General features: G+C 47.9%; 1 protein-coding gene across 2 annotated transcripts in view; it reads left to right on the top strand.

Annotated features, from left to right (window-relative positions):
- Positions 1-2,494: 2,494 nt before the first annotated feature.
- LOC147734776 (cystine/glutamate transporter-like) overlaps positions 2,495-17,070 on the top strand; it is a 157,690-nt gene continuing 143,114 nt past the window's right edge. The window contains exon 1 of one of the 2 annotated variants that reach the window (XR_015307540.1): positions 2,495-2,813. Coding sequence is in view for 1 of the 2 variants with exons in the window: in XM_086953057.1 (XP_086809183.1) it covers positions 2,597-2,813 (217 nt within the window). In the remaining variant the exon portion in view is untranslated. The remainder of the gene's footprint in view (positions 2,814-17,070) is intronic. The other variant, XM_086953057.1, reaches the window with a different exon arrangement.

Raw genomic sequence — 17,070 nt, 5'->3', positions numbered from 1 at the left:
CAGACGTGGTGGCATTGGCAATGTTATTATCCACTGAAAGTTACTCTTAGAAAAGGTTGTGGAGAAAAAAACATCAAATTGTTAATAAGAGGTCTGTTTATATTATATTACGTTATGTTAAACACGTTACATGATGTTATGTTACGTTACATAATGCTATGTTATGGTATGCTATGTTACGTGTATTTTTATAGCACCTAATTCCCCCTGAGTGGATCCTGGCACTTAGCAGGTGTGTGATGCTGGCATCGAGGGGCCATATTTGAAGAGCCAGGTTTTCAGATCTTTGCAGAATTCAGGAAGGGATGAGAAGGCTCTTATGCGGTGTGGGGGTTGATTCTATGTTTAAGGAGCGATCTGTGAGAATTTACAGCCTCTTGCTCTGCTTCTGCATGTGCATGGTTTGTGTGCAAGTGTCAGTCTGTGTCAGGGGAGTTGTCTGGTAAGTTGCTGGAAATGCAGGCAGCTGTTCAGGTAGACAGGGTCTGAATAATGTAGTGCTTTGTATGTGCAGATAAGGAGCAAACTGTGAGTGCCTATGTATAGGGAGACAGTACGCCTCCCTATACATAGGATGATGTGAGTCAGGAAAAGGAGGTTGAAGACCAGCCAGGTTGCTATATTCTGGACAGATTGAAGTATTTTTGTGAGTTAGATGGTGATTCTCAGGTAACGGTTTTTGCAAAGTACAATCTGCTGTTGATGAGAACTTGAGTGACAGTTTTCAAGGTGTTCTTAGGTAGCCACTTGAAAATCTATTTCAGCATCCTCGGGGCGTGGAAACAGGCCGAGGCAATTGCATTGACCCAGGAGGACATGGCCAGCTTGTTGTCAATGAGGATTCCAAGGTTTCTTGCTTGTATGCCTGAGGTCCATTGGCCACTAGGTGGAGTCCCACAGCGAGGCACATTTTCCATAAAGCACTACTTCTTGTTCGTTCTGAGTAAAAGACAGTTGGACTTCATCCATATGTCCACTTTGGTCATGCACAATTTTAGGTTGTTTCTGGTGTTGGGTGTTCTCTCTGGGAGCGACAGTATCAGATGTGTCTCGTTGGCGTAGGTTCGTATGCCGATTTTGTGTCCACAGATGACCTCTGCCAATAGTGTGATGTTGATGTTGAAGATGTTTAGGCTGAGCAAGGAATCTTGAGTGACTGGTGAAATATTATGGAAACTAGAACTGAGTAAACAAGTGCTAAGCTGAAGACCATATAAGATTGAGGTGTCAAGAACCAATTGAAAGGGACAGGCTGAATAGTTTCCCCATTTATATTCTTTGGTTCTCGTTGAACTGCACTCATGGGCATACTTACTGCTACATGCCCATGGGTGTTAGTTTACCATTGGTTGCCTTATTTATACATATAGGGGATATACTAGCAGGAGAGGCACATACAGCTGGACTGTATAAATCTGGATGTGTTCACTGAGGTAACAGAGACAAATGGTACTCTTTCTCTCATATTTTGTCCTCCTTTTTGCATTTTTACTCCACTCTATGCACCTGCACTCCACTCTATGGAACTCTATACCACTCCACCCTACGGCACTCTCCTCTACGCCACTCCACTCTACTCTACATCACTCTATGCCACCCTACTATACGCAACCCCACTCAACTCCCACTCTATGCCATTCCAATCTACACCAACCTGAACAAACAAAAGATATTAAAAAGACACATGATGCCAATGCCTATGTTGAATATTTAAGTCTGATAACTTGTTAAAATCTGTATTTGGTGTGCTAGGATTTTGTAAATACACCAAACAAACGTTACTCCACTCCACACCACTGTAACCACTCCACTCTACGCTACTCTATTCATCTTCATCTCACTGCCACTGTTCTGTATGCCACCCCTCTAACCTTCACAAATGCAAAAAGAACAAATGATGGACAGAATGCAGAGCAATGTCATACATTCACCCCAGTACGGAGATCTGGGCCTAAATCCATCGTTTTTTTGCTCACCGTGCCATTCCAGATTGGACTCACCCATATGCAAATCAGTCATTACCCTGAGCCCACTGGGAACAGTCCAGCTCGAACTGCCAGGTCAGGTCCTCCCCTCTAACCTTCAGCCATGCTGAAGAGCAGCCACACTGCTGTACAGCATGGCTAGAAGATATTGGCATTCCAATAGCTCTCACATAGGCGAGACCTATTGGCTTTGCCAATGCTGTTCTATTTTACTCCTTTTGCCCTTTTCCACCTTTCCACGTGTCACTTCCTCTTTCTCACCTTCCTTTTCCCTCTCAAATCCTCTCATTAGGCCGCTCTTGTTTACCCCACACTATTCCCCGTGGGCTCCGGGGATGCCTGTTGAGCCAGGGGGTGGGGGCGGTGAGTTTGGGAGCCAACAAGTGGCGGAGGGGTTTCTGGAGACTGAGTAAACAAGCTGAAAGAGAGTCCTCCTCCTCCCCTTCCTAAGCGCCTTGAAACCCTCCGGGTATGTAGTGCGCTATATAAATTCTATGACTTGACTTGACTTGACTCTGTGCGCAGATGTGTGCTGTCACATTCCGGGCTCCGAACCAGACAGGAGGGCGCTGTCCGCGCGGAGCAGGACGGCTCGCGCCAGAGGACCCGCGATGGGGGAAACCCGGGACAGAGCCGCGGGCGAGGAGCCGAGCGAGGGGGCCGTGTACCTGAAGAGGGAGATCACGCTGCTGCGGGCCATCGCTCTCACCATCGGCACCATCATCGGCAGCGGCATCTTCATCTCCCCCAAGGGGGTGCTGAAGAACTCGGGGAACATCGGCCTCTCCCTGCTCGTCTGGCTGGCCTGCGGGGTGCTCTCCATGTTCGGTAAGCCTGATCTAAGAAGTTTGTTAAAGAACCCTCGCTTCGCCCCTTCCTCTTCCGAAAGAAAAAGAGATAAATCTCCCACATCTGCATACAAAACAGAACCAAAAATTGTCCTGCTTAGCACAAGGATAAGCTGTTTCCGAACTCTTCCCCAGCCCCACTGGCCTCTCATAGACACAACGCGTCCTGCACAGGACTAGCGTGAGCTCTTTCCCAGCCCCACCGGCGTCCCAGAGACGCTGGCTTGTTGTACAGTGCCTAGATGCCGCTGTGGGGCAGTCCACTTCTTGTACAGTAATGGACCGTTCTAATCAGCGCTTGAAATGGGCAGTTCTTTCTCTGTGAGAGACCATCACTTCTCAGGGTGGTGTAATATAGTTGGGAGAGGCAGGAGGACTTGTCAGCATAGTGAACTTCTTTCAGTGGGAGAGTACCAGTACCCCTCAGCGTGGGCGAAGTATTGTCAATGGGAGGGGGAAGATACTTGCATTTCTTGTGTATGCACTGCTTTCAAAGGAGAGTACCATCACTTCTAAGGGCGGGTGTAATACTGTCAGCGGGAGAGCACCAGCACTTGTCAGCCTGGTGCACTTCTTTCAATGGGGGAGTACCATCACTTCTAAGGGCGGGTGTAATACTGTCTGGAGGAGAGCACCGGCACTTGTCAGCTTGGTGCACTACTTTCAATGGAGCGTACCATCACTTCTCAGGGCGGATGTAATACTGTCAGGGGGAGAGCACCAGCACTTGTTAGCTTGGTGCACTTCTTTCAATGGGGAGTACCGGTACGCGTTTGAAGTATTATTAATGGGTTCATATTGGCCCTAATAACGAGGGGAATTCCTTTCAATGGAGAGTACCATCACCGCTCAGGGCAGGTGTAATACTGTCAGGGGAGTGCACAAGCACTTGCCAGCATGGGGCACTACTTCCAATAAGAGGGTACATTTTTCCTCAGGGTGGGTGTAATACTATCATGGTTAGAGCACCAGTAATTGTCAGCATGGAGCACTTCTTCCAATGGGACAGTACCATCACTTCTTAGGGTGGATGCGATACTGTCAGGGGGAGAGCACCAGCATTTGTCAGCAGGGTGCACTTCTTTCAGTGGGAGAGTACCGGTATTTTGTTTAAGTATTATGAATGGGTTTTTTATTGACCCTAAAAATGGGGGCATTGCTTTCAATGGCAGGGTACCATCACTTCTAAGGGCGGGTCTAATACTGTCAGGGTAGAGCACCTGCACTTATCAGCATGAGGAACTACTTTCAATGGAAGAGTACCATCACTTCTCAGTGTGGGTGCACTACTGTTGGTTGTTCAGTTGGAGACTGATATAATTTATCAGCCTCATTGCAATAATTTATTTTTGTATGATGTATTAGGCTAAGGAAACATGTATGTGGTATGTATTGATCATTATCCAGTGGGAAAGCTCTGGTGCAATACTTCCAATCGTCGGAGAGTGTCATCACTTCTCAGCATTAATTAAATGGCTTCAGTAGGATGGTACCTCGAAGTTTCAGCACTGGCGCAATACTTTAAATCTTCGGAGAGTGCCATCACTTCTCAGCATGAATGGAATGACTTCAGTAGGAAAGTATCTAGAAGCCTCAGCACTAGAGCAATCCTTTTAATCGTCGTAGAGTGCCATCACTTCAAATCATGGATAGAATGGCTTCAGTAGGAAAGGTCCTCGATGTCTCAGCACCGCCGCAATACTTTTAGTCGTCGGAGAGTGTTATCACTTCTATGTTTGAAACTATTGCACCTGGGCTGAGGCAAACCTGTAATCATGCCTTTAACAGGCTTGTTGAATCTTTCAACAATCCCATAGCTTGAGGAATCTTTCAACAAGCCCATTGGTTTGTGGATGATTGGGGTGGATGGATTGTAATTAACTCCATACTCTCTCCACATTGACTGCATATAAGCAGACACAAAGTTGGGGTCGCTGTCAGACACCCTTTCCCCGGGAAACCCACTCTGGTAAAAATCACATTTGGGCCTTAGCCGGTGCAGTTGCAGTCCTCAGGGGGATGGCCTTTGGGTACCATGTGGCTTGATCGACTAGAACCAGGATACACTTGTTGCCAGAGGCTGTCTGGGGATGCATGATCCTTACAATGCCGATGCCCAACCTTTCAAAGGGGGTGCCAACGCCGGCAAGGGATTCAGGGGAGCTTTCAGCTTCTGCCCTGTCTTCCTGCTGGGCTGGTAGTCAGGCAAGTCCTACAGAATGTATCAGAAGAAATCTTCATCCGGCGCCAATAAAAGTGGGGGACAAGCCTGGCAAAGGTCTTGTCCTGGCCCAGATGTCCTGCAAGGAATATTTTGTGATCCAGCTCTAGTAGGAAGGCCCTGTAGCATTGGGGAATGACATTTGCCCTTGTTGTCACGTACAGGTGCCTTAGGCTCACTATAAAGGATGTTGTCCTCCCAGTAAATGTGGTGATTTCCAGAGGCATCACTTGCTGACTGGGCTTCGGCCTCTTGCCTCATGCCCTCCAAGGCTGGGCACTCCTTCTGCACCTTACAGAAGTCCTCCCTCACAGTTACTTTCAGAAGACCTGAGACCTCCACCCACTCAAATTGAACAAGGTAGTGACCCTCACGGTTGTCTGTTACCACAACCTGGTGGAGTGTATTGGGTACAGTCTGCTCAGGGGACACCAGCTAACTGATTACCTTAGTCATGCTAGCACTTGTGTCTCTCAGAGCCTCAACACCTTATTCATTGATGGAAACTCACTGCCTATTCTGTGCATTATTGGAGGGCATAAGTTTTTTTGGGAACAATCTTCATGTCACCCAGGGACACTAGGTTAACCTCAATGAGCCCCCTCCCATCAACTGGGACAAACCCCTCTCCCAGCCCTACACTCACCACTCCTGGTGTCCTACTGCTCCTTTTGGGCACTTGGGGCCCCCTCCTAGCACTCATAGCACTTGTCAGTCTTGTTCTGACTCTTGTCAGGCAAGTTATTTTTCTGGTGACCAGCATGGGAATCGGACCCCTTTCCCTGTGAACTGTTTTGGGGGCCTTGAGAGAACTCCTTCCTTTCCTCCCCGCCTCATTCTTCTGGTGGGAACCCTGGCCACATTTTTCGGAGTTCGACTTAGATGCCTTCTTGAACACTCTGGTGCTGACCCAGATGTCTGCCTCCTCAGAAAGATTACTAGGATCAGTCAGCTTGCTATCAACCAGGTATTGGCCCAGCTCAGATAACAGATGTCTGGCATGTGCTCATTCATAATCAAATTGTACAGCTCAGAATAATCATCAACCTGGCTGCCCCTCACCCATCCCAATAGTGCCTTGCAAGCATACTCAACGATGTCTATGCAGGTCTGTGAAGAGCTTTTGTGGCGGCCCCTGAACTTCTGTCTATATGTCTCAGGGGTCAGCCCAAATTTACTGAGTAGAATGGCCTTCATGCGGGTGTACTGTTTCTGATTCTCTACCTCTAGTGTCAGGAGTGTGTCCCTCCTCACAGTGGGCATGTATCTCCACAAGCTACCTCTCCCAGGACTCCTCAGGAACCTCATATATCCTTAGAGACACTTCATTGGCAGAGAACCACTTGTCAATGTCATCCCCACGACAAAACTGGGTGCCAAATTCTTCCCTTTTCCAGAGGACACTGCACATAGACTGCCACCATAACTGCTGGACTCCACTTGCATGGCTCTAATTTCTAGCTCTCTAAGGCTTAGCTCACGGGCCATTCTCCTTTCCTCCATGGCCAGCCTCTTTATCTCTGGAGCTTGCCCTTTCCCCAGTGTTGCACACTTTTGCTCTTTCTCTAATTTTGCAAGCTCTACCTTAGCTTTCCCTCCTCCCTCCTGTACTCCAGTTCCTCTGGGGAAAGTTTCCTGGATAACACAAAGCTGCCTGCACGTGGCAGGATTGCCAGTCCTGGGACGATGATTCCCCCCTCACCAGAAGGTCGCTTGTCAAGACCTTCAGGTAGGTACTGCTCCAATACTTCCTCCAATTCCGACCCCTTCTCCTCATTGTCTGTGTGGGTCTGGTGGGCCTCTGCCTATGTTCCCAATGCTGTTCAGACCTCTGCTTTCGTAGAGCTCCCTTTGGTGAACAACCGCTTCTCCTGGCGAAATCCCTTGAGCTGGGACACAGTACAGCTGTCTGGGTTGGCCTGCTCATATTCCACCTTTGCAGGTGATGTCACAGACACAACTAAAAACTGGGAACATTTTTAGGAAAATCAAAAAGTGTCAATCAGGAAGAATTTAAACTCTTAGTGGTTTTAAACATGGATTGTTAGTGTACACTAATTACTGTATGGCACTTCACAAACACAAGTCCCTTCCACGTTAGAAATTAGGTTTCTGTTTATCAAAGGTATGCACCTGTCCAAGAAGGAACCATAATCCTAGTCAGGATTAGTCACAACACACCCTAAATTATCCGGTGCTCACCCTCTGGCAGTTTGGCACTGAGCAGTCAGGCTTAACTTAAGAGGCAATGTGTAAAGTATTTGTGCAACACAACAAACAGTAAATCAGTAAAACATAAAAAGAATACAAACCCAGTTAGAAAAATATATCTTAATTTAAGACCAAAACAACAAAAATCCATTAAGTGGTTAAGATATTAATTTTTAAAGATTAATAGTGTAAAGAGCACTTAAAAGCAATATACGCCTATGAGGTTATTTGGTCGTGCTGGACTGGGGCAAAGTTAAGAGTTCAGGCCAACCGCGATGGAGCGTCGGCCAGACACAGGAGCGACACAGGGCCTGCTGAACAAAAGTATCTTGATCCTGGTTGTAAACAGCAAGATGCCGGGTACAGCAGAGCAATGTAAATGTAAATGTAGTATACTTGAAAAGCGCACAGCTGCCCCAGCAACAGGGCGTCCCAGCGCTGGATAACGCTGTGGAACCCTTCCTGGCTCTCCTTGAGAGATGCCACTCCTGGGCACCCCCAAGGTGAAGCCAGGCATCCCAGTGTTGTTGCGGCCGTTGTGGAGATTAAGCAAGCTATCGCCCAGAGTTGCAGCATGGGACCCATGATTAGAGAAGGCGCCGAGGTGAGAATTATCGAGTCCACGGACATTGAGCCCAAGACCCTGCCGCACCGGGATTTGAACCCTGGTCCCGGGCCTGACCTCTGCTTCAGGGTCTGCCGCTCTAACCAGTGAACCACACTTCTCCACGCTTCTGTGTCGCTCCTGCAGTCGATTAGTTGATGCAGTCGATTTGTTGATTTTCTCCATGCAGTGATGGCGATGCGCTGGTTCCAAAGACGAAGCCCCAGTTCCAAGATGCGATTGTTCCGAAGTTGATGCACTGGTTTTCTTCACAGAGTCAAGGGGATGCATTGATCATCTCTCTGCAGTGAAGGCAATGTGGTGTTGCTGATGCGGAGGCTCCAATGGCGATGCTCTGGTTCCAAGTGCAAAGGGTCGGTTATGTCCCTGCAACAGTGGTAATGCATTGATTCTGCTCTCACAGCAGAGAATGCATTGATTCCGCTGGAGAAAGCATTTGGGTTCACTTCCAATGGCCCAAGCGCAGGAGAAGGATGGAAGACTTTGATGTTCTTGAGTCTTAAAACAGGAGGCTTGTCAGCTAACCCTTGGAGTTGCTATGGGTTCAAGTGATGAAAGTCCAGTCAGAGAGAGCAGCAGGGCAGCACAGCAAGGCAGCAGTCTTACAGAGCAGTAGTCCAGCAGAGTGGCAGTTCTTAAGAATAACAGTTCTTCTTCTTGGCAGATTGATATCAGTTCCAGAAGGGTAGAGAGTTGTTAGTGTCAGAGGTCCAGTACTTATACTTAGTTGGGCCTTTGAAGTGGGGCTGACTTCAAAGAAGGGTCTTTGAATGCGCAGATGTCCTTTCTTCCTGTCCTGGGTTCAGACTCACTATAGGGGGATACTTAGTCCTTTGTGGGTCAACAGGATACATCCTATTCAGGAGTAAGTGTGAGCCTTTGCCCCGCACCTCCCTCCCAACCTCCCAGGAAGATGCATTAAGTCACACCCAGGATCCCTTTGCGGGTGGCTATCTAGAGAGAATACACAAAGTTCAGCTGTCACCCAACACATCCCAGCCAGTGATCAGAAACACAAATGCCTAGGTGAAAGGGTGCCATGGTTTTCATCAGAGCTGGTAAACCTTAAAAATAAATTTAAACAAACTTTAAAAGGGTTGGAGAAAAAAACTACGATGAAATTAGTAAAGATACTTAAAAGAAGGCAGTAAAAAATAATCATTATGTCATTAGGGTGGTAAGAGTTAACCATTTTGCTGTAAAGATCGACAATGCTGCTAACGCATCTAAAGAGTTGTTTAATCTGGTGGGTAGTCTACTGAATCCAGTAAAAACTACATCTTGTCCCTCTCCTTCAGACTCATGATGTAATATTTAGCCAGGTTCTTTTTGAAGAAGGTCAAAAGCATCCTCCTCACACTGCAGGTTGTACTAAAGAAAATAACCTCTGTGATGAACAGAGCTCCTTCCGGCGAAGTCTCCAGCGCACACGCCGGAAGGAGCTCTGTTCATCACAGAGGCAAGGGTCTCGTGTTAATACTGGCTATGATATGGCTGCCAGTTATTTTCTTTAGCACAACCTGCATCGAGAGGGTGCAAAGCACCACATATTTTATTTATTCATGCCTGAATAAACTTGCACTACCACTAAATTCTCGTTTAAGGAACTCCTCATTGGGAAACACATCCAGAATACATATACTGTGAATAGCTGTATTGGTACGTGCGGTAAGGACAGTAGCCCACAACTGCGGGTTAGATATAAAAAGATCGGGGGTATGCAGTGGGGACTGGAGCTTTATTTCTAGACAATCCCTTGATGCCTTTTCGAACCTCTTCGACATAAATAACAAGGGTCGACTTTCCCGCCCCACTGCTATCCACTGTGCTGACTTCTATTGGACTGGATAACATTTCCTAAAAGTGACCAAACCAATAATCCTCTGTGATATGTGTGTCAAGGGCCTGTCCAGAATCTCCAACCAGGAAAGGGCTATTAACTATGCTCCAGAACACTTCACTGTTTTTTAAAGTGCTGGCCTCAGAAGGCCTACTCCACGCCATGTCAGCTGCAGTGGAAATACTCATAAGATCCGCTCAGCTGGTTCTATATGCAAGGCCAATTCAAAGTTAAACAGCTTGGCAGTTTATTTATGGGGAAATGTTTTGATCAGGCTGTAAGCAAGTGGGATCTGTTTCTTTTGATAACCCCCACTTTTTTCTTGATGTTATTCAGTTTTTGACTGGTCTGACTGGGTTCCTGCTAAACAGGTCCCCAGTTTATCTGTTTTCTCCCTACATTGTTGTGTTGAGTACTTAGGTACATTCCAGTTTGGATACTGGGGTACCCTTATCAGTTACTAGTATCTGGTACTAAGGTGCCCAGGGCATAGGTCCCCCAGAGGTCTCCCATGGGTTGAAGCATGCATTATGCCACCCATGGGAGACCATGCAAAATGGAACTTCAGACCTGTCATTGCAGCCTGTGTAAGTTGGTGCATGCACCACTTACTGAAGATATAGATTTACTATATTTAAAGGTCACTGCCCTTAAAACCTATAAGTCTCCCCTATAGTAAGCCTTTACAATCTTGAGGGCAGGGTGCTTGGTTGTAAGTGAGAGGTTGCCCCTGCATGAGAAGGACACCCCTGCAACCTACGGACTCCATTCTCCTGGGTCAGTGAAGCAGCCATATACTATATAGAGGGGCAACGCGTTATCACTCTATGACCATCTCAAAACGGCTGCAATGAATCCTATCATGTTTGGTATCAAACATGTTGGAATCATACCTCCCACACCAAACGGTGTGGGAGGTATGATTCCGAGCACTGAAAGAGCCCTCCGTTAGGCTCTCTGTGTTCCCAGTACCAGCCTTCTAGTCCTGGACAGCACAAAATGGTTGCTGCCAACCAGAGACACATTTCTGCCCTCCTATGGCTGAGCCAAGCTCGAACAGGGGAAGGTAGAACAAAAGGCATTCTGTCACAGGGAGGTGTGATGACCTCCCAGGCAGGATTTAGTGTATTAGGGCTGGGTGGGTGCGCTTGCCAGTGCCTGAAAGTTTGCATGAGGGGCACATTTGGTGTTTCTTTGCATTGTCCAGCTCAAACCAGCTTGTTGTCGTCTTTGCAAGAAGATCTTTGGGCTCCAAGTATCCCCAATGTGAAGCACCTCTAGTGACCAGAATCTTCGGCCACATGGGCATCATGGCCTGCATCTTTTGGTGAGCTGCTTGAGGTCTTCTTGCGACTCCTGTACCTCCGGCCTGCGGGTCCGTTTGAGGGTCATCTTTGTTTCGCTTGGGCTCCCATGATTGCTCTGGGCCTATCCAGACTCCCCTGCTTGTGGTGAGTGTCCTGGACCTTGTTGGTTCCAACGCTGCACCTTCTTGACATCCTCCGTGGGTTGCATTTGCCAAAGCTTGGTGGTGCTCCCGCCAGGCACTGACCCCTCAACACTTAACTTCTTTTGTGGGACAGCTTGTACCCGGGTCTTGGTAATCCTCAGTGTGGCCTGGTCCTCGCAGCTGCAGAGTCAAGGCCACTGTCATCTTTCCTGAAGCGCCCAAAATCGGAGGGCATTCGTCTTCCAGGGCTCCTGGTCACACCAGAGTAACATAGACTCTGTCCCCTCTGCTTTCAGGTATCTTCTCCACTTCCAGCAGTGGCACTTTCCTGAAGTCCTCTATTTGGGTTTGACCGCAGTTTTTGACACCACTTCATACCTATGCACCAAGCTTCCCTGGGATAGGTAACTTAGGTACCACAGTATCCACGGGTGGGCTGTCTCGCCAACCTTCTGACTTCCACTGGGTTTCTTCAGGGTCCACTGGGAATGCTCCCTAATTTTTAAAAATCCAAACGCGACTTTCACATAGACTTGTACGGAGCACGCGTCGTGTTCATACACTGCACACCCTCTCCGTGGGGTCTCTATCTACTTACGGTGGGTGGTTTTGTGGGTCCCCAGCAATTCTACATTGTCTCAACATTGCCCTTACTTGAATTGTGGTTCTCATACCACTTTCTTAATAGATGGTTTGGTCCTCCACTGGGGCCCACTGTGTGTTAGTGCTATTTACTGTGATTTCTTTGCTAAAGCATTGTGTGTTTATCTCAGTGTGGGAGATACTGTAAGGCACTAGATAGTGTTTTACAGTAAATACATATTTTTAGGTCGAGCTGCAGAAAGCAAAGCGAAGCATTGCGTCCAGCTCGACAACTAATGTTGCCCGCCTCCTGGGAATCTGAGACAGGGGTCAGGCACGTGCGGCGATTGGTGTCTGTGAACGCGCACGTCCAGGCCGGCGCCGTGCACATCTCCTGCCTCAGATTCCCTGAAGTGCGCAAACACACACATACACACACCCACACACACACACACCGGCAGGCACACACATGCACGCACACAGGCGCACACATACACACACACATGCGCACACACACACAGACAGACACACGCACACACAGACACATGCACGCACACACACACGCGTGCGGAGGGAGGGTGGAGCCTGCGTCTATGGAACTGGGAAGCGCTGCAGAGAAAGCACTGTATATGATAAGATCACCGCTGCTGGCCCGAGGTTCTTATAGTGTGTGAACTTACCCCCCAACTTCACCGCCGTGTGAGAGTGCATCAAGATCGCCATTAGAAGCACCGCCAGCGGCCCGGGAACCTCGGGAGGCCGTTGCCTGCTCCACCTACGTCATCTCCGTGCGGCGCTGTGGTTGGCTCAGAGTTTCAGCGATTCCCGCCGCGTCATCAGAGGGCTGCGCCGGGATTGGCTGCAGCTCTCCAGGACTTCAGTGACATCACCTGTGTGCCACGCTCCATTGGCTTTACCCAATCACATAGGGCTTGCTCTTGCCGCCACGGTCTTAGAGCTTTGTAGCCCTGCAGACAACAGGCGTTAGGGCTGGATAGTACTTAGCTCATCTGTCTCAGAAGGATGAAAGTCTAATAAAGCCCTGGCTCCATTGGATTCGGTCACCTGCTGAGATCTTGCCTTTGCTGACATCAGACCAGGCTTGGATGCGACACCTGAGCACAGATGTATGCGTGCGCTGCATTAGCCCACCGAGCTACCTGCCCAGTTTGTATTGATGCATGCTGCATTCCTCGCGTACTTCTGGTCTCCAAGATACTCACTCGCTCCTTTGTTGCTGTCACAGATTTGTCGATTGATTTATGTGTTCCTGTTTGAGGCGGGGTCGCACCTCCCTGTCGCAGACTCGAGTGTGAGGGACAACTGTAAGGCCAGAGGGACCCCCGCTGCGACAAGGGACCCTCAGGGCTGGGGACACCGCAGCCACTTGTTGGAAAGGTGGCAGCCCGCGGCAGCAGGGGGAGCTGACCCCGCCGGAGCGGAGGTAAGGCAGGTGCCCCTACACGCCCTCTGCTGCCCTGAAGCTCAGCTCTCCAGTCCACTCACCGGCAGTGAACTGTGTGCCAGTCACCCCAAGCCTATAGTCTAGGAGCTTTCTCAAGTTACATCCGGCTAGATTCCTGCTGAACAACCTAGCAAAGTCTGTGCGAGGATTGTATTATAGTGTATGTACCGCAGTGTTTACTTGCTGAAGATGCCAGTGAAAGCTGTGCGTCCTTTGCACACAGGGCATTAAGTGGGACGAAAAAACAAGGGGGGAGGGCTTGAAAGGTGGGTGACGCTCTGAGTGCAGCTCCTGCTATTGTGATTGATGCTGGATGCTACACGGTGTGTCTGAGTTGCAGGGGCCGTCACATGTCATTGTTATCGCTCTCAGCCTCTCTGCCGGGGATTAATGCATTGCACATGCGTTCTGCACTTTAAGCGCTGTTTAAATGCACTCTGCTTGTTCAAATGTCTTCCCTCTTTATTGTGAGTAGGGTGTAGGTTCCATAGTGCACTGCGAGGGGCTACTATTCTCCGTAGAACACCACAGTGTCTCAGTTAGGGCTGCAGTGCCAATTTGGTTTCAGTTCGGCTCCAGGGCCCCTCACACTGGATCTTGATGTTTGTGCAAGATTTCCTTCTTTGTTAGCGGCGTCCGAATATTCTCACATTTTCCGATGGCTGATTATGCGATTTATTGACTTGTGTGGACTGCCATTCCTCTTTTATTCAGTGATGTTGTGCCATTAGGTGTGGAACCAGAGAACTACACTGCCACCTTCTCCTTGTCACCCTCACACCATCACACCCTCTCACCCTCACACACCCTCACTCACCCTCACACCCTCACTCACCCTCACAGCTCACACACATGCCCTCACACACCCTCACTCACCCTCACCCCCACACCCTCATCCTCACACACCCTCACACACCATCACACCCTCACCTCCCCTCACACACCCTCTCACCCACCCTCACTCCTCGCACACCCTCACACCTCCTCACCCTCACACCCTCACTCAGCCTCACACCCTCACTCAGCCTCACACCCTCACTCAGCCTCACACCCCTCACCCACCCTCACCCTCACACCCTCACCCACCCTCACCCCCTCATCCTCACTCACCCTCACAACCCCCTCACCCCCTCACCCTCACAACCCTCTCACCCTCACTCACCCTCACACACCCTCACCCTCACATCCCCCATCCTCGCACCCTCACACCATCACACACTCACCCTCACACCATCAAACCCTCGCTCACCCTCACATACCCTCACTCACCCTCACACCTCCTCGCCCACACACCCTCACCCCCTCACCTTCTCACACCCTCACTCACCCTCACACACCCCCTCACCCTCACACACACCCTCACACACCCTCACACACACCCTCACTCACTCTCACCCCCTCTCACCCTCACACACCCTCTCACCCTCACACACCCTCACTCACCCCCTCAGCCACCCCTGCCCCCACACACCCCCTCACCCTCCCTCACCCTCACACCCCCTCACCCTCATACACCATCTCACCCTCACACACCCTCTCTCCCTCACACACCCTCACCCCGCATCACTCTTTCGCCACCACAACATCAATCTGTGCAACCATTCAACAACTAGTTCAAATATGTTCTCTCAATGTTTCAAGCTTTATTACAAATGTAACAAAAAGATGTTAATATATCACTTCTGTTCTAGGAGTTTTGTCACAATAAAAGACACTGAACATAATCTTCACAAGTTATTTACAAAAGTTTAAGCTATTGCAATTATAAATTAGCTTCTTTCCCCTAGGGTTTGTCAGAAGAGATGAGAAACACCAAAACTCTTGCTTACTACAAAAATATGTGAGATTTCATGTAGCAAAATACTTGTGTACAGCCTGTAACACTGTGTGATAACAATCCACTGTTAAAGGTCTATTGGCTTTAACAAATGCTTTTCCAAAATACATACATACCTTTGTCATAATAAACAGATCAGACCTATGGTACTAGACATTTCCCAGTGGCCCAATCAGGGCAGATTGCATTTATAATTGGCTTGTCGCCATAATCAACTCGAGCCTACTGTTTTCAGTGTAAGTTTGCCCAAACAGCAACCATCAGGCATACAGTAGTAAAATTGCAAATGTCAAAATGACAAATGTATACTAAATTACAGCTGGGTAAGCAAAGTCCTATCTCTACTAAGAGGATATAACAAGAATTGTCACAGTGCAAATCTTATATCCCCACGATTTGTCTGAGGGGGTAACCAACACTAAAACACTTGCTTACTACCCTACGCTGTGTGATTCCTTGTAACATTATAGTTCTCTGAAGGTTTAAATGCCTGTTGTCTTTAATATGTTTTTTCACAAAATATATTTTGGGCCTCTTGCTTTAGCATATCTTTTCATGATAAACAGGTCAGGACTATAGCCTTGATCGGTACTGAGCATAAGCTTTCCCGCAAGTCAAGATGTGCAATACAAGGACTTCTTTTCAATGGAAGCACACGACGTCTGCCTAATCAAATTTGTACTCAAGGAAACCAGCATGCGAGTGGAACCTGATCCTCTCTCTCAATAGTTTTTCTGAAAGCTCTTTTTGTGTTGATCAGTTAAGTTACCAACCAAGCGGTCCATCAGATATAGCAGAGAGAGTTTAGAAGGGGATTACACTGTGGTGTTCATTTAGAATATTTAATCCCATAATAAAATATAAGTATACAACTAAGACATATCTCTAATAACCTACAAATGCATGTCAAAGATACTAAGTTTAGGGTGATTACTAATATGAGTTATTTTTGTAATTGTATGGTATATACATCCCTTCTTGAAGAACTTCATTGTAGTAACATGGGTATAAATTGATATTTCTCGTCTGACTGGTGCAAGGAAAAGTAAACTACGCGTTAATGAATAACAGGTGCAGATGGGTTTTGGGTTGAATGCAAGACTGGAAATGTGAGCGAGTAGCACAGTGTGGCAATAACAGTGGGCAAGAAGAAAAGGGGACACAGGACTCAGTGGCTAAGTTGGTGACCTTGGAACCCAGAGACCCAGGTTCTAATTCTGGTTTCTTTTAATCAAATAATTACATGGGTCTAGGGAAAAGAGTTTTTGTCCCTGTGCCCCAGACTACATAATTGTGCACTCTAAAAGCAATTGTGGTCTACACCTCCCTCACAATCAAGTTTTAGATCTATAGTCTAGTGTCTAGACTTCACACACCATCCTGTTCTGTGAAGAGCACAGCACTGCTGAGAAACTGCTGATTCAAAACAAATGCCACTTCACTGCTCCTTAGAAGTAAGACCTTCATTTCGAGTTTTGACGGCGGATGAAACAGTGTGGTTGAACCAAAAAACATTGGTCACAGTTGCCACATTCATTTGTGCTTTTCTCCAAAAGGTGGTTCATTACACAATAATGGGAGGCACCTTAAGTAAAAAGCATGATGGCACCAATTCCATCATTGCAGACACCAAAGCCAGGAACTAGCAATGTATCCTAAACTGTGTAGCTGGTATCCACATGATAAATGGGCACGACACACTGGGAGTTTCTTTGATTACTTCAGAGACTCTTCTATGACCACTATGCAAGGCCACAAAAAATTACAGATGAGTAGATATCACAAAATGACACCATTTTTAGTAGCATCTACCCTTCTCAATGGTGTCATAGGCACAATCTGCACCATTGCAAAGGCTGCCTTCTATTGATCTCTTAATAGGGTGGTGAAAAGCTGAGGTGGGTGGTGAGACTCATCAATTTTTTGGTGGAAGTAATTTCATTTCACTCACAAAAAGTAGGGAGAATGAGAGAGTTTTTAATGTGTTCCCTGCTTATGTCTTTGGC

This window comes from Lissotriton vulgaris, chromosome 1_2 (assembly GCF_964263255.1).
Source record: "Lissotriton vulgaris chromosome 1_2, aLisVul1.2, whole genome shotgun sequence".
Lineage (NCBI taxonomy): Eukaryota > Metazoa > Chordata > Amphibia > Caudata > Salamandridae > Lissotriton > Lissotriton vulgaris.
This window is presented reverse-complemented; position numbering and strand designations above follow the sequence as displayed.